At 46.7% G+C, this 18,640-nt stretch overlaps 1 protein-coding gene across 7 annotated transcripts in view; it reads right to left on the reverse strand.

Moving 5' to 3' along the window:
* The window catches only part of FHOD3 (formin homology 2 domain containing 3), a 402,137-nt gene that overhangs the window by 16,452 nt on the left and 367,045 nt on the right, over nucleotides 1-18,640 (reverse strand). For all 7 annotated transcript variants that reach the window (XM_072948976.1, XM_072948975.1, XM_072948981.1 and 4 more), the window contains 4 exons: nucleotides 17,419-17,538; nucleotides 16,518-16,679; nucleotides 10,960-11,150; nucleotides 4,629-4,821 (listed from right to left, as the gene is read on the reverse strand). In XM_072948976.1, coding sequence (XP_072805077.1) covers nucleotides 4,629-4,821; nucleotides 10,960-11,150; nucleotides 16,518-16,679; nucleotides 17,419-17,538 — 666 coding nt within the window. The remainder of the gene's footprint in view (nucleotides 1-4,628; nucleotides 4,822-10,959; nucleotides 11,151-16,517; nucleotides 16,680-17,418; nucleotides 17,539-18,640) is intronic.

Raw genomic sequence — 18,640 nt, forward strand, 5'->3', positions numbered from 1 at the left:
GGCTTCCGTCACCGAATCATACAATGTCAGCAGCTGGGAAGGATTTTCAGAGAAGGAAACTGAGGCCCTCCAAGATTAAGTGACTTGCCTAAGGCCCCAGAAGGATTTGATTCAAGGCCCAGATCAGAACATGGCACAGAAATTCACGCTGCCACTGCGTCTGGCAATGCTCGCTACTTGTTGCTGTGTCAAAACTCCAGTTGTTTTCACAAGCATTACGCTCGCACAACAATATTCTCTAATTCTAGCCAAAGAGTCGGTATATATGTTTAGCAAGAGGTCTGCTAGAACATCGGGCCATATGTACCCAATGCCAAACATCTGGATGAAAAATTAAAAGTCAGAGTAACGTTGGCAAAGAGCAGCTCCACAGACTCCCAGCTTCCTCTCTTCATCCAGGGTCTCAGCCCTGCCGCCAGAGCCCGGGACATATCTGTGGCCTATACCATCTGCACGGCTCCTCCCTCATCCTCTGGGGTCAAGCAGCCCTGCCTTGGTCTCTGGTTCTGGCATCTGCACCAGGGTCAGCGGGAGGAGCCACTGCCCTTCCCACCCCTGCACATACTGGCCCCAGTGGATCCAGTGCATGCCAGTCAAGGAAATGGGCCCAAGGCAGAGGCTGTCCACGGCTGGTGACCATTTCTCAGGCCTGGCTCTTTATCACTGCCCTGCTTCCTCTGACAGCTCTTTATGCAATTATTCCAGAATCCAGTTCTCTTACTTCCATTGCCAAAAGGCTCCACAGGGGGCTAGAGGGGAAATTCGCTGCCCATTTGCCCAGCAGTAGGAAGAGATCTGCTGAACATGCCACTCTTGACGGGGCCTGGGACTCAGGGACAACTTGGAAAATGCAGTCACCCTTTAAGTCAGTCCCTGGGACACACAGCATGATGAGAACCCATGTAAGGAGGTTAGTGATCCCGGGAAACCAACCAGAAAACACTCATGCAAGGTTTAGAGCCCTGAGCAGGGCTGGCACGTCATGCTGCTCAGGTTAGACTCTCAGCACACCTGGGGAGGTCAAGTGTGGCATTCTTCAGGTTTATAAACTGTCCTACCTCGACTTCATCCTCTTCATCAGTCTACCCCGGAGGACAGGACAGGACGGAAAAGACAGAGGGGATTCACAGAAGGCATAGGAGTCAGCAAAGATGAGACCATCTCATTAATATCACATCATAGTCTAAACAAACAAATCGGCTGCCACAACTGGGGTGCACCCTCTTGATCTGGGAGCTGCCGGGCCCTGCCTGCATGGCCCTGCCCTTGTCCGAACACTCTCTCCAAAAGCCCCAAGTCAGGAGGGGCTTGTAGGGCTCCAGGCCACTCTCCTGAGGCCGCCAAGGAGGATGATAACCAGCTTACCTGGTCCCCTGCCACTGCAGACCTCACTCTGGGACCTGCCACTTGGCTGGCCACGTCCTGTGGAACCCGCCGCCGCCGCCAGCCATTGGGACCTCAGTAAGTTCACAGCCTCCACCTGCCTGTTCCCACCCCTCAGCTGTCGTCTCTACCTCTTATCCCGGGCGCTGGACCCCTCCCAGCCCAGGCTGCCGGGTCTGGGTCCCCGCGAATCCTGCCACGCACAGGCCCGGCAGGACGAGTGAACGACTATCCAGGCAGAACGGGTCCTGTTACTCTTTCCTCAGAAACATGGAATTAAGTTATTTTAAAAGTCTTACCTGTCCCTCATGGAGGCTGTCTGATCTGACAAGCCATTCTTCTCATGATCACCAGACAAATGTCTTTAAAGAACTAAATAAAATATCCCTTTTTCAAAACTAAATTGAGGGTGAAATTCATGCCAGTGTCTTAATTTTAAAACTAAACAAACCCTCAGTTGAACCTGTGTTTTCACTGAGGTTACAAGCCAGGCCAGCAAATCAGACACAGCTTTTCCAGAAGTGACTATACTTTGGGAGCTGAAATGACAAAATGCTTCCAGTTTCTCATGCTCCGCACCGCTTCTAGGCAAATGGCCTGTGACAAGAGATGACAGTCCTGTTCCACTATTTTTTTTAATCTAAGCGTTTATTTAACCAGATGGTTGACTTTTTTTTTTAAGCAATTAGCAGATGTGAAAGGTGTTGCATATATAAAATCTCTAGCTCTCAGTATCCCCTGAGTCACTAGCATTTCCTTCCCCCAGGAGTGGAAGCTGGGTTGAGAGCGATCACATGTCTCACGGAGGACGACCACCGCCCTGTGATGGGGGAGTCCTGGGTTTCAACAGCCCGAGTTCTCACAGCCCATCTGGAGTGCAATGACAGCAGAAAGGGCCGTGTGCTGCCTTGTCTGGGTCCCCAATTTGTCTCGAACTAGTTTGGGACACGATGGTGAGGAATGAATTAGTTTCTCACTGACCCTTACCTGGCAGGACCCCTGGGTGGTAACAGAGGAAGCCTCTTGCATATTCAGAAACAGAATGAAGAGGAGAAACAGGCACACAAAACCAGATGACGGCTGACTACAATGTAGGGTATTCAGAGTTTACCCCCACTTCTCTGTGTCTTATAAAACTCTGGCTTTCCTAAAGTCATCTCTGTTTAATTGTAACCACTTCCATCCTCATTATTCAGCATCTGTATAAAAAATGACTTGACTACAGCTTTCTCTAAAAAGTGCTTCCAGCTCTGGTACTCAGGGCTCCGTGATTCTCCATCTATTTTGTTTTCGGCGGTCTAAGTTGTGTATGCGTGTTGTTTTATAGCCAGATCACGATATCCTTGGGGTACAAGCTTGTCTTTTACTGCATTCACATTTTCCTAGGTGTCCTGTACCTTGCTGGGCACACAACGGGTGCTGAATTGAGAGCTGGAAAAACCTGAAGCTGCACACTTCGCTTTAAGTGTCAATATCCTAACCTTCCAGCAGATGGCAGGCTTTCTACACAAATGGCACCACCTGCACCACTAAAAACAGGGACCACCATGAGGATTAAACTCAAAGAAGCCTGCACTGTCCAGATTTTAATAGGAATTTAAATATTTTTGAGTCAAATTCTAGAAACATTCACCCCTGTTTATAAGTAGGGAGGCTGAATATTTTCAGAGAAGGACAGAATTTAAAAATTAGTGGGAACTGTAAAAAAAAATCTCAAGAATTTGACAGGAAATTTTGATGTATTTTCATAACTATAAGCATATTGGGCTTGTGTTTTTCACTCTCCAGTGTGTCTCATTCCCACAAAAATAAGCACTCCACTTTTAAAACTTTTAAAAATAATGCTTTGGAATGAAATGTGGGCCGTAGTTTGCCCAAGCGGATTCAGTTTGCATTCTGAGTTGCTGTCCTCCGGGAAGCTTTTAAAGATCCAATTGAACCCAGACTTCAGGAGAGGAGATGGAAGACTCGACTGCTGGCACTGGCATTCAGAACTGTCTGCAGAAAGGGTCCTTTCTGCAGAAAAGTGATCCGAGCACTCCCTAAGCGTCCAGAAAATTCCAAGGAAACAAGGAGTCAAGGGTGGGATGAATGCGGAGCTGAGTAGTCCCTGGTTCTCCTCAGAAATGCCTTAAAGACTGCAACAGGATTTCTAAGATAACGCATCCGAGAGGGTCAACCCCTGGGGAATATGCAGAGTAACCACGTACCCTGTTTTCCTACCCCTGAGCGCCCATGTGACACAGGAGGCAGCCTCAGTGAGGCCTTCTTAATGGATTTTACTCCTCCCCAGAGAAATCTGCCTGACTTGAGTTCAGCAGAGGCTTGCAACCTCCTGGACGATGCCATTCCCTATAGCTTAATCCTTTACCTATTCCATTCCCTGGATCTCACTGCCTCTCAGATATATAAAGATGGGCTAAGTTTCATAAAGGCACATCAGAAAGAGGCACCTACACTGCATGTCTTTGTCTGTCCCTGGCATCTTCACGCATTGCTTTGCCCTCCACTTAACGAGTATCTCCCGTCTGAGTGCCCACTGCATCCTGGAGCGGGTGGGCTCAGGGGTGAGGTGGAAGAGATGGGGGAAGAGCCAAGGAGCAGGGGAGGCATTCAAGTGTGCAGGGCCCCCCAAGGGGCTACAAGGAACTCCTGCTAATTCGCTGTCCTCTAGGCTCTCCTCCAACCCTGATAATCTCTAACTCAAGGGACTGCCAAGAGCCCACCAAATTATGTCTTTGAGCAACCACATCAATTATTCCTCCATTCAGATGCCTAGAATGGTGGTCCAGGTGTCAACTGATTGGTTACAGTATTGTTACGATAATTAAAATCCTGAATCTATTCCCAAATCAGTACAGGTATCTTCCTATGCTGTGTCATTATCATATTTTATATTATTTCTTCTCCTCTTCTAAGTCTACCCACATCACAAAGGTTGAAAGCAGAATCAAGCGTTGAATGTCATCAGCACCATATAACACACCAAGTAAATGAACTGTGTGGTGGGTTAAAGTTCCCCCACCAGCCACACGTCCTTAATGTACATCTTAGTTCCATGTCTGTTATATCTCAGATTTTCACTGAAATGGTAGAGGGGCAGTTTAAGAGCGCCTTTTAAAAGAGGAAATTTATTTCACAGTCAAAAAAATAAAAAAGAACAGCCTTCAAACAATGGGGAGGTTTTATGATTAATCGGAATTTCAGAATAAATGGCACAAGGAAACTGATTTCATGAAACTTACATCGGTGATCATCTTCCCTCTGGTCTTATTTCTCTCCCTGTGGTTGGCCCGTTTCTGTTTCTGCTGCAAAACCCGTTCCCTGGTGGTGCGATACTCCAGTGCGAACTCGCTGATGATCCTGCAGAACTTGTTTATGTTCACTTCCCGAATCGCGTAAGGTGGGTGACCCATGAAGAGCAAAAAGGAATGGAACCTGCAGTGAAAAGACCATGGTGGCAAGGACCTCAGGTGCGGGGAACAAAAATCAGCTGTCTGCAAACTTTCAGTAAGAAACCAGCCAGCCAAGGACACGGTTCTTTGTTCTTGGGGTTTTGCTGCTGAAGAGTGAAAATGCAAGCTCAGCTCAGTTTCTCGCTGATGGAGGTTACGTCTAGGGGGTGGGATTTGAGCACATTAATTACTTTTCCTTTTTGCTCATTTGTGTTTTAATGTGTTTCCAAATGGTTACATAAAACTTTTTATAAGAAGAATGATAAAGTACTATTTTAAGAAAAACATTGCAGTTTCTAGATCATATGAAAATTGAATAAGGGATGAAGAAATATTGCTTAGGAATTTTTTTGGAACCGCTTTCGTGACTACATGGAATTGATGTGAACATATTATGAATAACGTGTTTAATGGTTTATAAAAAGATGCTTATGAAGTTTTCTCTCAGTAAATATTTTGAAATATTCTCTTGCAATATTATATACAATCTTAATTTAATTGGGACACACCAAACAAGCAGCCCCAAATCAAATTATTTCAGCTATTTAGTTCACAAATTAAAAATTACTGGATTCTAATTACTTAAAACTTTTGGAAAAGAAATCAAATGGACAAAGAAGTGCCTAATTTTTAGTTATCAGGAAATGAGAAAGAAGATACTAGGAGACAGGAAAAATTTTTTGTAGAACCAATGGTATTACATAAATGATACCACTAACTGTAGACAAAACCCTTTTTTGATTGCTCTAATTTGTGCAGTTTTAATAGCAGTTTGGTTTGTTTTTCAAACGAGGAACACTGGTTTATCCCTTTTGTGAAGAAACACTACAAGAAAGCATATGACATGCATTTAAAATAAAGGGAGCTGGAAAAATGCTATTGGAAACCAAAAATGCTAGCTAAAATTACAAAACTCAGAAGAAAACAAAGTATAAATTTTCACAACTGGATTAGGAAATGATTTCTTAGATATGATACCAAAAGTATAAGCACCCAAAGGAAAAAAAAATAGATAAATGGGACTTGATCAAAATTAAAAACTTCTGTGTTTCAAAGGATACTCTCAAGATTAAAAAGACAACCCTCAGAACTGGAGAAAATATTTGCAAATCATGTCTGACAAGGGACTGGTATCCAGAATATATAAAAATATGTTATGGTTCAACACTAAAAAGACAAATAAAAATGGACAAAAGATCTAAATAGACATTTCTAGAAAAAGTTATTGGCAAATAGCCAATAAGTCCATGAAAAGATGCTCTACATGGCGAGTCATAAGGGGAAAGCAAATGAAAACCATGCGGGGACACCACCTGACACTCACTACGATGGCTAGAATGGAAGACAGACCATGACTAGTGTTGGGGAGAAACCACACTGGAACGCTCACACAGCCCTGGTGGGAGCACAAACCTGTTCAGCTGCTGTGAAGACACAGTTGATCAAGAGTTAAACACAGAGCTACTATATGACCCAGCAATTCCACCCATGTGCAGATACTCGGAAGAAATGAAACTGTGTGTCCACAGAAAACCTACCCAAAATTCCATGGCAACATTATTCATAATCGCCAAAAAGTGGAAGCAATCCAAATGCCCATCAAGAGATGACTAGATAAACAGGATGTGGTGTATCCACACAAAACCGGCCTCCCTAACCCCTGACCTTTGCCACATTTGACCCCCCGTGATTCCTTGAACAAGCCCATCTCAGGGCCTCAGGCTCCCGGTGTGGTGTGTAGGGGACTCCAGGGGGACACGGCAGAGCTGAGAGCCTGCAGGGCCTGTGAGGAGGGGCGTGAGGACACAGGCCCTGACAAGGCGTCCAGTGCCAGCTCTTCCTACACGCAGAGCATTTTGGCCACAGACAGCTGCCTGGATTGCTCTCTCTCATCCCACAAGTGTGTCCGAATATCACCTCCTCCAAGAAGCCCTCCCGTAACTACCCTACGTAAAACAGCACCTCCTTGCCACTCCCTGTCCCATTTATATTCTTAATTTTTCTTCTCGGTTCTTATTACTACCTGATATTATATACTAGAGATATGACATGACGGAGTATATGCTATGACACATAACAGAAGAGTGTATAATATATGGCATCTATCACCACTTAGCACTACTCAAGATCTGTGTGTAAGATGAATTAAGGGCACAGCTGGGTCCTCTTTTATACATAAGTACGACCCAAGATTCCTTGTCCTCTACTTTCTAGAGAATTGCTTTTTATCTGGAGGGGGTCCAATCTGAACACGTAAGTTAGAGATGCGATTCAAGTACATATTTTGCAAACAGAGGAGACACAAGCAGCAAGTAAAACGCACACTTGGAAGAAGACCCAGATGTACATTTGGGAGCAAAGAGATTCCGACATCGCCTTCAGAAGAACAAAGTGGGTGTGACTTTAAGGGAGAGAAACATTTAAGGGATTTTTGTTAATCGAGTTTGTAACTTTCATAACATGTGTTTTGAGGGATTTTATTTGGCGGTTTTCACAGCCTGCTGCATGTACGGGTGGGTGGCCAGATGGGCGTCCAATAGTGAGTGGAAAGGAATCCAGGTCACACAGGAGCAACCGTCATCTGGGCAACCAGCTTACCAGGGAGAATAGAGCAGTCAGAACGAATATTAGATGTATTACATACACATATACAAATGCCGTAAATAGATTTTATATGCATATATTTTATATATATGATACACACACACACACACACAACACAATAGCTTAAGGGACAGATATATCACCACCAAAATGAATTTTAATCTGTCCGGGATAAGACGGTTACTGTGACCAGGCCTAACGGCTTTACAGGACTTTTCATAAAACGACTCCAGTTTCATGACATTCCAAATGGAAACTATTTGTTTACTTGAGTAGTTTTAAGTCGGCAATTGCTCGTATCATACAAAGCATGGAGGCCCAAAGCCGCTTACAAGCCCGGCCGCCCCCTTTTAACCATGTTAAAAGCAGAGTGTACTTTGTTTTTAGTAAGAAATCTGACAAAATCTCTGATAAGATCCTTCTACCCAGAGGGCAGCTGTGAGGTCTAGATGGAGCACAGGGAGGGGGGTTACAGCTGAACAACTAAGTGCCACAAGTGCAGAGTAATGGGTAGCTGTCACCCTGGAGGGCAGATTCTGTTCCTTATTCTCGTCTGGTCCAACATTTAAAGACTACTCCCCACCTCTCTCCCACAAAAAACGTCTGGATCAAGACCCACGAGGTATGATTATCAAAGTGGCATAAGACACAAGCTGGGAGTGGGCTTCCAGGCAGACCAGAGAAATCAGGTTTTTAAAAGTTTGATATTTCTTACCAAATTACCCAGGGCATTTTTCACAGAACTAGAACAAATAATCCTAAAATTTATATGGAATCACAGAAGACCCCAAATTGCCAGAGCAATACTGAAAAAAAGAATGAAGCTGGAGGAATAACCCTCCCAGACCTCAGACAATACTGTAGAGCTACAGTCGTCAAAACAGACGTATGGATCAAGGGAACAGAATAGAAAGCCTAGAAATAAACCCACAAACTTTCGGTCAATTTATCTTTGACAAAGGAGGCAAGAACATACAACACAGTAATGACAGTCTCTTCAGCAAGTGGTGTTGGGAAAACTGGACAGCTGCATGAATGAAGTTAGAATACTCCCTCGCACCATGCAAAAAAATAAACTCAAAATGGCTTAAAGACTTAAACATAAGACAAGACACTATAAACCTATTAGAAGAAACCATAGGCAAAACATTCTCTGACATAAATCTTAGCAATGTTCTCCTAGGGCAGTCTACCCAAGTGATAGAAATAAAAGCAAAAATAAACAAATGGGACCTAATTAAACTTACAAGCTTTTTCACAGCAAAGGAAACCATAAGCAAAATAAAAAGACAACCTACAGAATGGGAGAAAATATTTGCAGAAGATGAGACTGACTAGGGCCTAATTTCCATAATATATAAACAGCTCATACAACTTAACAACAACAAAAAAACCCAACCCAATCCAAAAATGGGCAGAAGACTTAATTAAACAAGCAATTCTCCAATGAAGATATACAAATGGCCAATAGGCGCATGAAAAAATGCTCAGTATCACTAATTATCAGAGAAATGCATATCAAAACTGCAATAAGGTATTGTCTTGCAGCAGTCAGAATGGCCATCATTCAAAAGTCCACAAATGATAAATGCTGGAGAGACTGTGGAGAAAAGGGAACCTTCCTACACAGATTCAGCAATCCCACTCCTGCGCATATATCCAGAGGGAACCTTAATTTAAAGAGATACACGCACCCCAGTGTTCACAGCAGCACTATGTACAACAGCCAAGACATGGAAACAATCTAAACGTCCGTCGACAGATGACTAGATAAAGAAGTTGTGGTATATTTACACAATGGAATACTACTCAGCCATATAAAAGAATAAAATAATGCCATTTGCAGCAACATGGATGGACCTGGAGATTGCCATTCTACGTGAAGTAAGCCAGAAAGAAAAAGAAAAATACCATATGATACCACTCATACGTGGAATCTAAAAAAAGAAGACAGACAAATGAACTTACTTACAAAACAGAAACAGACTCAGAGACATAGAAAACAAACTTATGGTTACCAGTGGGGAAAGGGGGTGGCTAGGGATAAATTGGGAGTTTGAGATTTGCAGATACTAACTACTATATATAAAATAGATAAAAACCAAGTTTCTACTGTAGAGCACAGGGAACTATATTCAATATCTCGTGGTAACTTTTGATGAAAAAGAATATGAAAATGAATATATGTATGTCCATGTAAAAAAAATCACTTGTGATAACTCACACATTCATAAAATAAAGGGGAAACACATTAAAAAAAAGTTCTGTATGGCTTCGAGGAAGGGGGGAGGGTATAGCTCAATGGCAGAGCGCGTGCTTAGCATGCATGAGGTCCTGGGTTCAATCTCCAGTACTTCCATTAAAAAAAAAAGCTAATTACCTCCCCCCAAATTAAATAAATAAATAATTTTTTAAAAAGAAAGGTTAAAGGAAGCAAACAAGGAAAGACAGTGAAGGGAAGGAGGGAAAAGAGAAAAAAAATCAGAAATGTGAAATGCACAGGGATAAATGAAATTACCACCACCCATTTGTTTAAAAAATAATAATAAAAGTCCTCAAGCACAGGAGGGGAGGGGCCGGGAGAGCAGCTCCTGGGGAAAGGCCCGCGGTTCAGCCGGCCCCCAGGGAGCGCTGCCTTACAGCACTGCGGTGAGGCCCGCTTCAGCGGGCCTGTCATCAAAGCACCTGCTCCGGGCAACCACGGCCTGCAGGTCTGCAGACCTGCGTATTTGCTCACCACGGCGCGAGGCCCAGGACAGAGCACTCAGGCCCAAAGGCCAGGGCAGGGGCCCCCCAACTATGTTAGGGGACAAAACAAAGGAGACGAGTGTGGGGGGCAGGGGCTGCTGGTAGGAAACAGCCTGACCCGGGGAGTTGGAAGATCCAGATTCTCGGCCTGGCGCTGCCACCACTTACAGAGGAAATAGCCCTGGACAGACCCCAGCCAACCTCCCGTAGGCAAGCAAGGCCTGACACCTCACTGCTGTGTCTGCCCGGGTCCTTGTGGACCCTGGGTCTCCGAGGAAGGCTGGTCCAGGGGATGGCACCCACGGTGGGGCCCAGGCCTCCTCCAGGCAGGCTGCAGCACAGAGCAGCCATCAGAGAATCGACGAGTGAAAGGTCTCAGAAGGCAGACTGTGGATCATATAAAGAAGGTACTGTTCTAGCAAGTTGAGCAGTCTTGCAGGGACGTAGGCAGAACTGTTTAGATGCAGAGATGCAGCGGCCAACTTGTCAGAGACCTTACAGATGCAATTCCTGATCAAGTAGGATTTGGGGATGAGATTATCTCTGACAGTCCTTCCAACCTCAAGATTCAATGGCATTATAACATTATTGTTGTGTGTGTGTGAAAAATTAAGTACCCATGAAATAAACAGGTTCATCAAGGGTACACTTGCTACGTACCAAGAATTCACAGTACAATTTTTGTAAATTTAAGCTACAGATCTCAGTTTGCAGATACCTTCAACATGCCATTTTACTGATGTTTCTGCAAGTTCCTCAGTCCACTTACCTGTTAATGATTCTTCTATGGACAATCTTTAAAATTATAATTCGCTCCGCACAGTCTTTCAGGAACTCTGACATTCGTTGTTTTAAAACTGGTTTCATCTCATGTTTTGCAATTGCCTTGAGGTGATCCCATGAGGCTTTGCATCGTCTCTCCATCTGACATAAATTATCCTGAAGTTGATCAAAGTCAACCTGACAATCAGAGAGAGAACATTGCAAAAGTGCTGAAATAACCGGACACGAACGTGACCCAGCAAACCGAACAGTCTCCGGGAAGAAACAAACATCAAAACCAAATTCACACCCCGAAATACAAACATATTTATGGCCTTAAAAATTATCCACATGTGCATTTGTCATTATCTTGGCATCAAGTTATTTAGTGATAAAACTGTTCTCCAAATGAGCTGAATACAAATGTCACTTTTTTTTTTGTCAGTATTTGGAAAGAAATCTTAAGAAAGTCTTCAGGAACTGTAAATTAAAACATGATATCAAGGAACCCTAGTACAAGACGAACTGAGCAGATGTCTCATAAAATTTTTCAGAGCACTCTTGTTCTTCAGATATTTCACTCGAGGTTAGACGAATGCACCACAGTCATACAGGGACAGCCCTGACATGCTGGGGCCAGCGAAGGGGCAGCCAGCTTCTCTTTCTCATGATCAGCTTTACACTGTATGACAAATGACTTCATTTATCCATTCATTCCCTCATTCCAACAACACTCACAGAGAATCTAGTGTGTGCCAGTCCCCCTACCAGGTATGAAGAAGACAAAGATAAGTGAGAGAGGAGACCAAGCTGCTGTCCCCGAAGAGGCTCACTGTATAGACAGGTGATCACTGAGCACTGAGGGTGGTCAGAACCCACTAGGCCTCTGGGCGGATCTGTGTCTGGGTGAGTGTCTGGCTGTGTGGTCCTGCCAGCAGATGCAAACCATGTGTGCAGGGAACAGCTGTGACAGAGCATGCTCTTTGCTCTTCAGGGAACTGGGACCAGTTTAGACTGACTGAAGTGGCCTGAGATGAGGTTTTTGAAAGGGATGCTTTGAAAGAACTTCTAGACTAAAAGTTATGTGACTCACAGAGTTAGCCATGAGAAAACACACTGGAGGGTATTTAATGGAGGGAGATGTGGGATGGGGAAGGGGAAAGATACTGAGAGGCTAGGAGGGGAGGAAGAAATAGATAAACCTTAGAGCTGAATGGAGGGGACTGAGGTGGAGAGTGAAAGATGGTGGGAAAGGGTAAGAGTCTGGAAAACAAAGGTCAGAAGGAGATAAGATACAGAGAGGTAAGCCGCCATTGCTTGGTGCCAGGACCGGGGCCTGAGAGCAGGGCCTGGAGGCGAGAACCCAAGGGGACTTGTGGGAATGACCTCAGACCTCCAGCCCCATCCTCAGAAAGACAATGGAGGAGACGAAGTCAACCAAGGTTGATTCGGTGAGAAGATCTGATGAAGACACGCTGAGTATGGGGCGTGCCTGGGGGGGGGCCAGGCGAGACATCACATGTCCTGGATTTCTTGAGTGTGATAGTGCCAAAAACAGAAGACAAGTTTAGGCAGAGGCTTGGGATTCAGGTAAGCAGGGTGGGGGGTGGGAGTGGTAGAACTTTGAGAAAAATGATTTGCCTGAAAACAAAGGAATTCTGGGTCCTGATTAGAAAAGGTTTCATTTTCCTATGATTAAAAAACATCTGGCATTTACCTGAGAGAAAAAGAAATGCAGATTTAGAAAAGAAGGGCTGAATAGTTCAAAGAATAAATCTAGTAAGGGATCCGATGACCTGGGATTGACACATAGTGTTTAAGAGGCCTGGGAGGTTTGGAGCCAATGGTAATAGGTCTAATCATAGCTCTCTCCACCTGTCCTCATTTGCATCTGGCAGCAACCTTGATCTACAACAGTTTTAATAGATGGAATAGATTTAATAACTTCAGTTCAATAGGTAGGTACAGTCTAGACAGGGGATGCCTGCCCAGCACAGTCGTGGGCACGGAGCCAGAGGCCACACCATGTGAAAGATGGTTTTCAGAGAAGAGAATGCACTGTGAGCCTTTTAAAGGTGGTGGTAGATAAAAGGAACCTCACTGCCAATGGAAACCAGGTGGGGAGCCTTTGACCAAAAGGTGTTTGAGGCTTGAGGTGAACGTAGCATCTTTTGAGGAGGGCTAGAAGGCTGTTTCTGCTGGCTGCCTGCCGGGCTGATGGAGTCCCCCATGATCTGAATCTTCCCAGTTACTTCATGGCCTTAGATTCTGTTACTGGTTCTACTTCAGTGGGGAGAAACTGTTGCACAGAGAGGTTAAGGAACTTGTAAGGGCCATACAACTGGTTAAGCAGTGAAACTGGGATTTGAACCCAGATCTCTCGAGCTCTGGAGTCTAAGTTCTCAGCCATCATGCCTTAAACCTAGGTTCACCCCTAAAAAATTCCACCCCAAGGAGAGAGCTGGCCTGGCCTTCTGTTGTGAGAAGGACGTCCTTGCCAGTAAGTCCTCTTCTGAGGACTGCTCCACGTGGGCCACTTTCCATGCCTAGGAGGACACAGAGCTGTGCCATGAGGCAGTCATGTCTTACTAAATAAGTCCAGGATGCTGTGGGACAACTCAGGGACCAGAGCCGGGGCTGCAGAAGGGGTGCGGTAGGGAAAACACACAGAATGAGTTGTATGGTACTCTAACAGTAGGTTGTAAACTCTTTGACACTTATCCCTTCACAAGGTAAAGCCTGCAGCCCTTCCCTCTGAATGCGAGCCAGCTTGAGTGACTCGGTTCTAATGAAGAGAAGATAAAAGCTAGGTCATAAAAAGGGAAGAGCTTCTGCCAGGAGCGCTGGTGTGCTCTGTCTCGGATCACACATTTTGGGAGAGGCCATCTGCTGTGTCATGAGGACACTAGGGGAGCCCTGGGAGAGGCCCACGTGGGAAGGAACTGAGGCCTCTTAACAACCAGCAGGTGAGTGGGCCGCCACGGTTTAAATCTCTCTGCCCCAGACAAGCCTTCGGATGACTGCAGCCTCAGAGCACATGTTGACTGAAACCTCAGAAGAGAAACAGACAGGACCACTCATGAAATAACATTTCTTATTGTTGTTTATGGGTTGAAGTGTGTGACACCAAAATTCACATGCTGAAGTCCTCACCCCAAGTGCCTCAGAAGGTGGACTGGGAAATAGGGTCATTACAGATGTAATTAGTTAAGCGAGGATGAGGTCACACTGGCATAGGGTGGGCCCCTAGTCCAATATGACTGGAATCCTTATAAGAAGGGGAACTCTGGACATAGACACACAGGGAGAATGCCATGTGAAGGTGAAGGCAGAGATTGGGGTGATTTCCAGCAAACCGTAAGAAGTTAGGAGAAAGATATGGTACAGATTTCTCTCCCAAAAGGAACTCCCCCCACCAACACCTTGATCTCAGACTTCTGGCTGCCAGAACTGTGGGACAAATATTTCTGTCTTTCTAAGCCACCAAGTTTGTGGTACTTTGTCACAGCAACCCTAAGAAACTAATAGATCACCCTAAGCCACTAGGTTTTGGGGTGATTTGTTACACAGCTGTAGATAACTAATACAAGCAGGTAAAATATGAGGAAGGAAAGCCTGCATTGCCACCTGCTTCCACTCCTGGAGTCGCGGTGTCAGGTCAGTCATCATGTCAGGTCAGTGTTGTCATCTGCAAGCTGAACTGACGGGTCAGCACATTGTACAAGCCTGTGAGGCACCCCACCCCCCACCCCTCTAGGAGCAGCCAGCATTGTCCCTCCCTCCACTCATTTCCACCAGCCCCTGGAGAGGGGGACACAGTTTTCCCCCAGATGCCAGAGTAACCTGGCAACCTTGGGTGTTTCAGTGATGACACCCAAGTGACAACCAGCGGACGGAATGAATGAAGCTGGGGCTGAGGTTCCTTGGAGCTGATTTTGCACCTGTCTGCACAGAAGGACCCCTCAATGCCCCAAAAAAACTTTTGGAATAAAGGCTGAGAAGTGGTGGATGCCCTCTGGCCTCCTGTTGTAAGTCACATTGACCTGCGTCAGCAGTCACCCTTAGTCATTGCCCAGCTTAATGGGTGGGAGCCACCGGCACTTCTGGCTCGTGTAGTCGGTGTCTAGGCAAGGACAGGTCTGATACTGAGAAGGACCCAGGCGAGGCACTGCGGCCACCTGGCGTCACAGCCCCTAGGCAGGGCGACTGTCATCACAAGCAGGCTCCCCCTAGCAGAAGGCCCTGGAAAGAGCAAAGGACTACAGGTAAAAAGGGAACAGGACCAAGATGAAGGGGCTCCAGAAGCCAGGCAGACTTTATCTCAAGAACTATGCCTAACAAACTGTCTTCTCAGAAGGTGCTCCGGGGGAGGGGGGTGTGTATCAGAGCAGCAACTGGAAGGTCCCTGCTGGACACTCGGGGGGGGGGCTTTTTGCCTTTGTTAGAATAGTTCAGCAGTATTTCTAAAGACTTGAGAACAGGGCCTGGCACAGAGTGAATACGGGAAGAGTGCCTGTGAAACAGAAGAGTGTGCCAGCTCTCGGGGCTGGGGCATCGCTAGCCATGCCTCTTTCCACCTCAAAGCAGGACCACCAGCAGGCCAGCTCAGGGCTCCCTGCTCAGGGGACCTGGCAGCTGCCAGCCGGAGGCAGGTGAGGAGGGTCCCAGGCCCCCAGGTCCCGAGCCAGCTCGGTCGGAGAAGGCAGGGCGAGGAAGAGCTCCTGGGAGGGGCGCTTAGCCAAGCCCCTTCCCCACCTCTGCTTGCCACGGTCTCTCCCATGTTCGCACTAGACTCCGATGTGTCCCGGGGCTAAAAGTCCTTCTGCTCTCAGCTTCCCAGCTGGGCTGTTTGCAGGAGTTTCCTCCGCACCAGCCTGGCTCCTGTGCCCTCCTGAAGCCCCTTCCCATGAGTTCCCTGTTGCTTCCAAGACCTTTCATCTCTCAGTGCTGCTGGGTTTGGGATCTCTCTGGGGTTGTTTGGCCCCAGTGATGCTCCCATGGTGGGTGGGGTGGGGGGCAGCTGGCTGTCTAGCTGTGACGACTGAACCCTAAGCTCGTGAAGATTTATCTCTGCAGTAAGTTGAAGAGCTTGCAGCTGAGGGGCCAAAGCTATATACTGTTTACAGCCCTCTAACACTCTTCCCTGCGTGTAAGATCACAGGGGTGGACAACCTCTGGAGGGCGGGGGCCCAGGCGTGCCCTTAATTTCCTGGCTTCACACTTCACTGCAGGGTTCTGTGAGTTTAAGGAGGAGCTGAATCACATCTTTTGGGCAATTCTGCCCACCTAAAACAAGCTGGGTGGTTTTTAATGCTCTGGAGAACCCAGCCTGGTGAGCAACACTGCTGAACAGTGGGCGCAGGGGTTAGGACTGCCCCAGATGCCAGCCGGCCTCACATACCAAAGGACGGAAGAATCTGATGGAGAACCAGAGATGGGAAAACGATCGTCAAGGTCCATTAGAAATGGGAGGAGACGAGTTTTATTCACAGACTCTAGAGCAGGGGGTGCAAGCAGCACTGGGACGTGAACAGAGCCTGCCCTCCTCCGCGTCCGCGGACATACCTTGGCTGACCTGGTGACGGCCCCGATCTCTGAGTACAGATCCGAGCTGTCCGGGAAGTTTTCCACCACCATGGTGCACACGTGGTGGAGAAGCGACTGCTTGTGCACGGTGTCTTTGACTTCTGGAACCTTCTCGAGGTAGCTTAACTCAAACGCTTTGGCCTGTTTGGGGAGCATTTTAAATAAAACACAGGATGAGCAGCAAGTTTTACGCAGGCTCTTAGAAAGACACAAATGGCTAGAACCAAAGACTTCTTGGAGGAGCCCAATACTTAATTCCTCTGTGCCTGGGGCATCTCAGACCACAGGCTCCATCAATCTTAGCTGATCACACGTGAACCAGCCTCACTGAAAGAGGAACGCGCCTCCAGCCCTCTCCCACCATGGCCATCAGCCCCGGGCCGTCCCAGGGCTCCCTCCTCAGTCAGGGCACTGGGGGCCCGGGGCTCTGCTTTCTAGGTGTCTCCTCTAATCCCTTCCCTGCTTTTCTACTTCCTGGCTCAAGATAGGCTACTTTTTCCAAAAAGGTTTGTTTATAATGTGTGTGAGTACAAACATTTCAGCAATAAGCACAGGAAAAAAAGGAAAAGAAAAAAAACCAAAACAGGGTAGAAGAAAATATCTCCAAAATCAATTTGGAGAGGAGTCAAGCTTCGTGAAGAATCATGTGCTTATTTTTCTAAGTTTTCTTATCTACAGCAAGAGATAGGCTTGAAGGAATATGCCCTGCTATTTCAAGGACAAAAAACATCTAGAGTTTCACTAAAAAAAAAAACAAACCCACAAAAATTGTTTGTTGGATTGTGCTCTGGAGGCCCAGAGGTACCACCTCCAGCAGCCAGTGAAGGGCGGGGATTTGGGGACAAGGGAGGTAGGAGGGTAAGGGGTGCCAGAGACTTACATTAGTTCCATTTAGAAAGTTCCCAATGGCCAAGAGAGTAGACAGGATGTAGCCCAAGGTTTTATTGTTCTCCAGCTGGTCTATCCCTTCCTTCAGGTCCAAAAGTGGTTCAGCCACTTCCTTTCAATTAAAAAAAAAGTGAGAAAAGATAATAAAGAACACATATTTTGGCTTTCCTTTGTTCTTTTTACTTTTTGTGCAACGGTCATAACCCGTGGAGTTCTCCCAGTGCAAGGCCATCCCCAGTGATGGGCACACGCTCCCAGGTGTGGAGATGTGCAGAAAAGGCAGCAGGACGAAGTCTAGTTCCCAAAGTTTCATCAGTGGAGACCAACTGGTTACCTGCGGCTCCCAGGCGCTTGGCTGGGTGACAATGCTGTCTTCCCCTGTTCCTGCCCATCTTCCAAGCTTGAGCAGGACACTCAGGCCGTGCTCTCCTCTCAATCTCCTTCTGACCATGGTTGACTTATATGAAACTCCTCTGCATGCTCCTTCAGCATCGGAACCACAGTCTTTCTCCTCCCAAACAAATGACAACAGCAACTGTGGCCTCCCTGTCCCTGGATCCAGGTCTCCTAACCTCCCCTCGAGGCACTCTTAGTCTGGGTTACTTTCTAGAAGGCCACCATCATTACTCCCACGGCTTTCATAACTCCTGCTCTCAGATGTCTAGCTTGCCCTGGAGTCTCATGGCCTTGGTCTCCTCTTCCCTCTGTGCTGTTCTGTAATCCCCCACCCCGCTTCAGTGTCCTCTCAGAACCTCTCCCCTAGCACGTACCCCAAAGCCAGAAGGTTCCGCTTCATTCTCTCCAGCCTCACTTCTGCCAGGCAGGCCCTACCAATCCCCAACCGAGGCTGATTCAATGATCTGTTTTCTCCATCAAGTTATCTGACTTTGCTACAGACAGTCACCTAAACATGCTGACTGGTTTTGCAACCACGTCACCGTAGCAATCCTAGCCTCCTTCATCCTGATTCGTGAATGAATTCCAACACAGCAGCTACCTCCTGAAGCACCGTAGACCCCCTGCTACCTATCTGGCCCTCAGTCAGGCCCGTGTTCCCCACTCTGCAGAACGAGGAGGACCACACAGCCTCTCCCCTGAGTCTGTCACCTCCTCTGAATCAGGCTCCCCTCCAGCTCACCATCCATCTCTCCCGCTTCCTCTCCACTGGCTCCTTCCGCTCAGCCTGCACAGTCACCTCACCCCAGTCCAGAGAA

The sequence above is a fragment of the Vicugna pacos genome, chromosome 24 (genome assembly GCF_048564905.1).
Source record: "Vicugna pacos chromosome 24, VicPac4, whole genome shotgun sequence".
NCBI lineage: Eukaryota > Metazoa > Chordata > Mammalia > Artiodactyla > Camelidae > Vicugna > Vicugna pacos.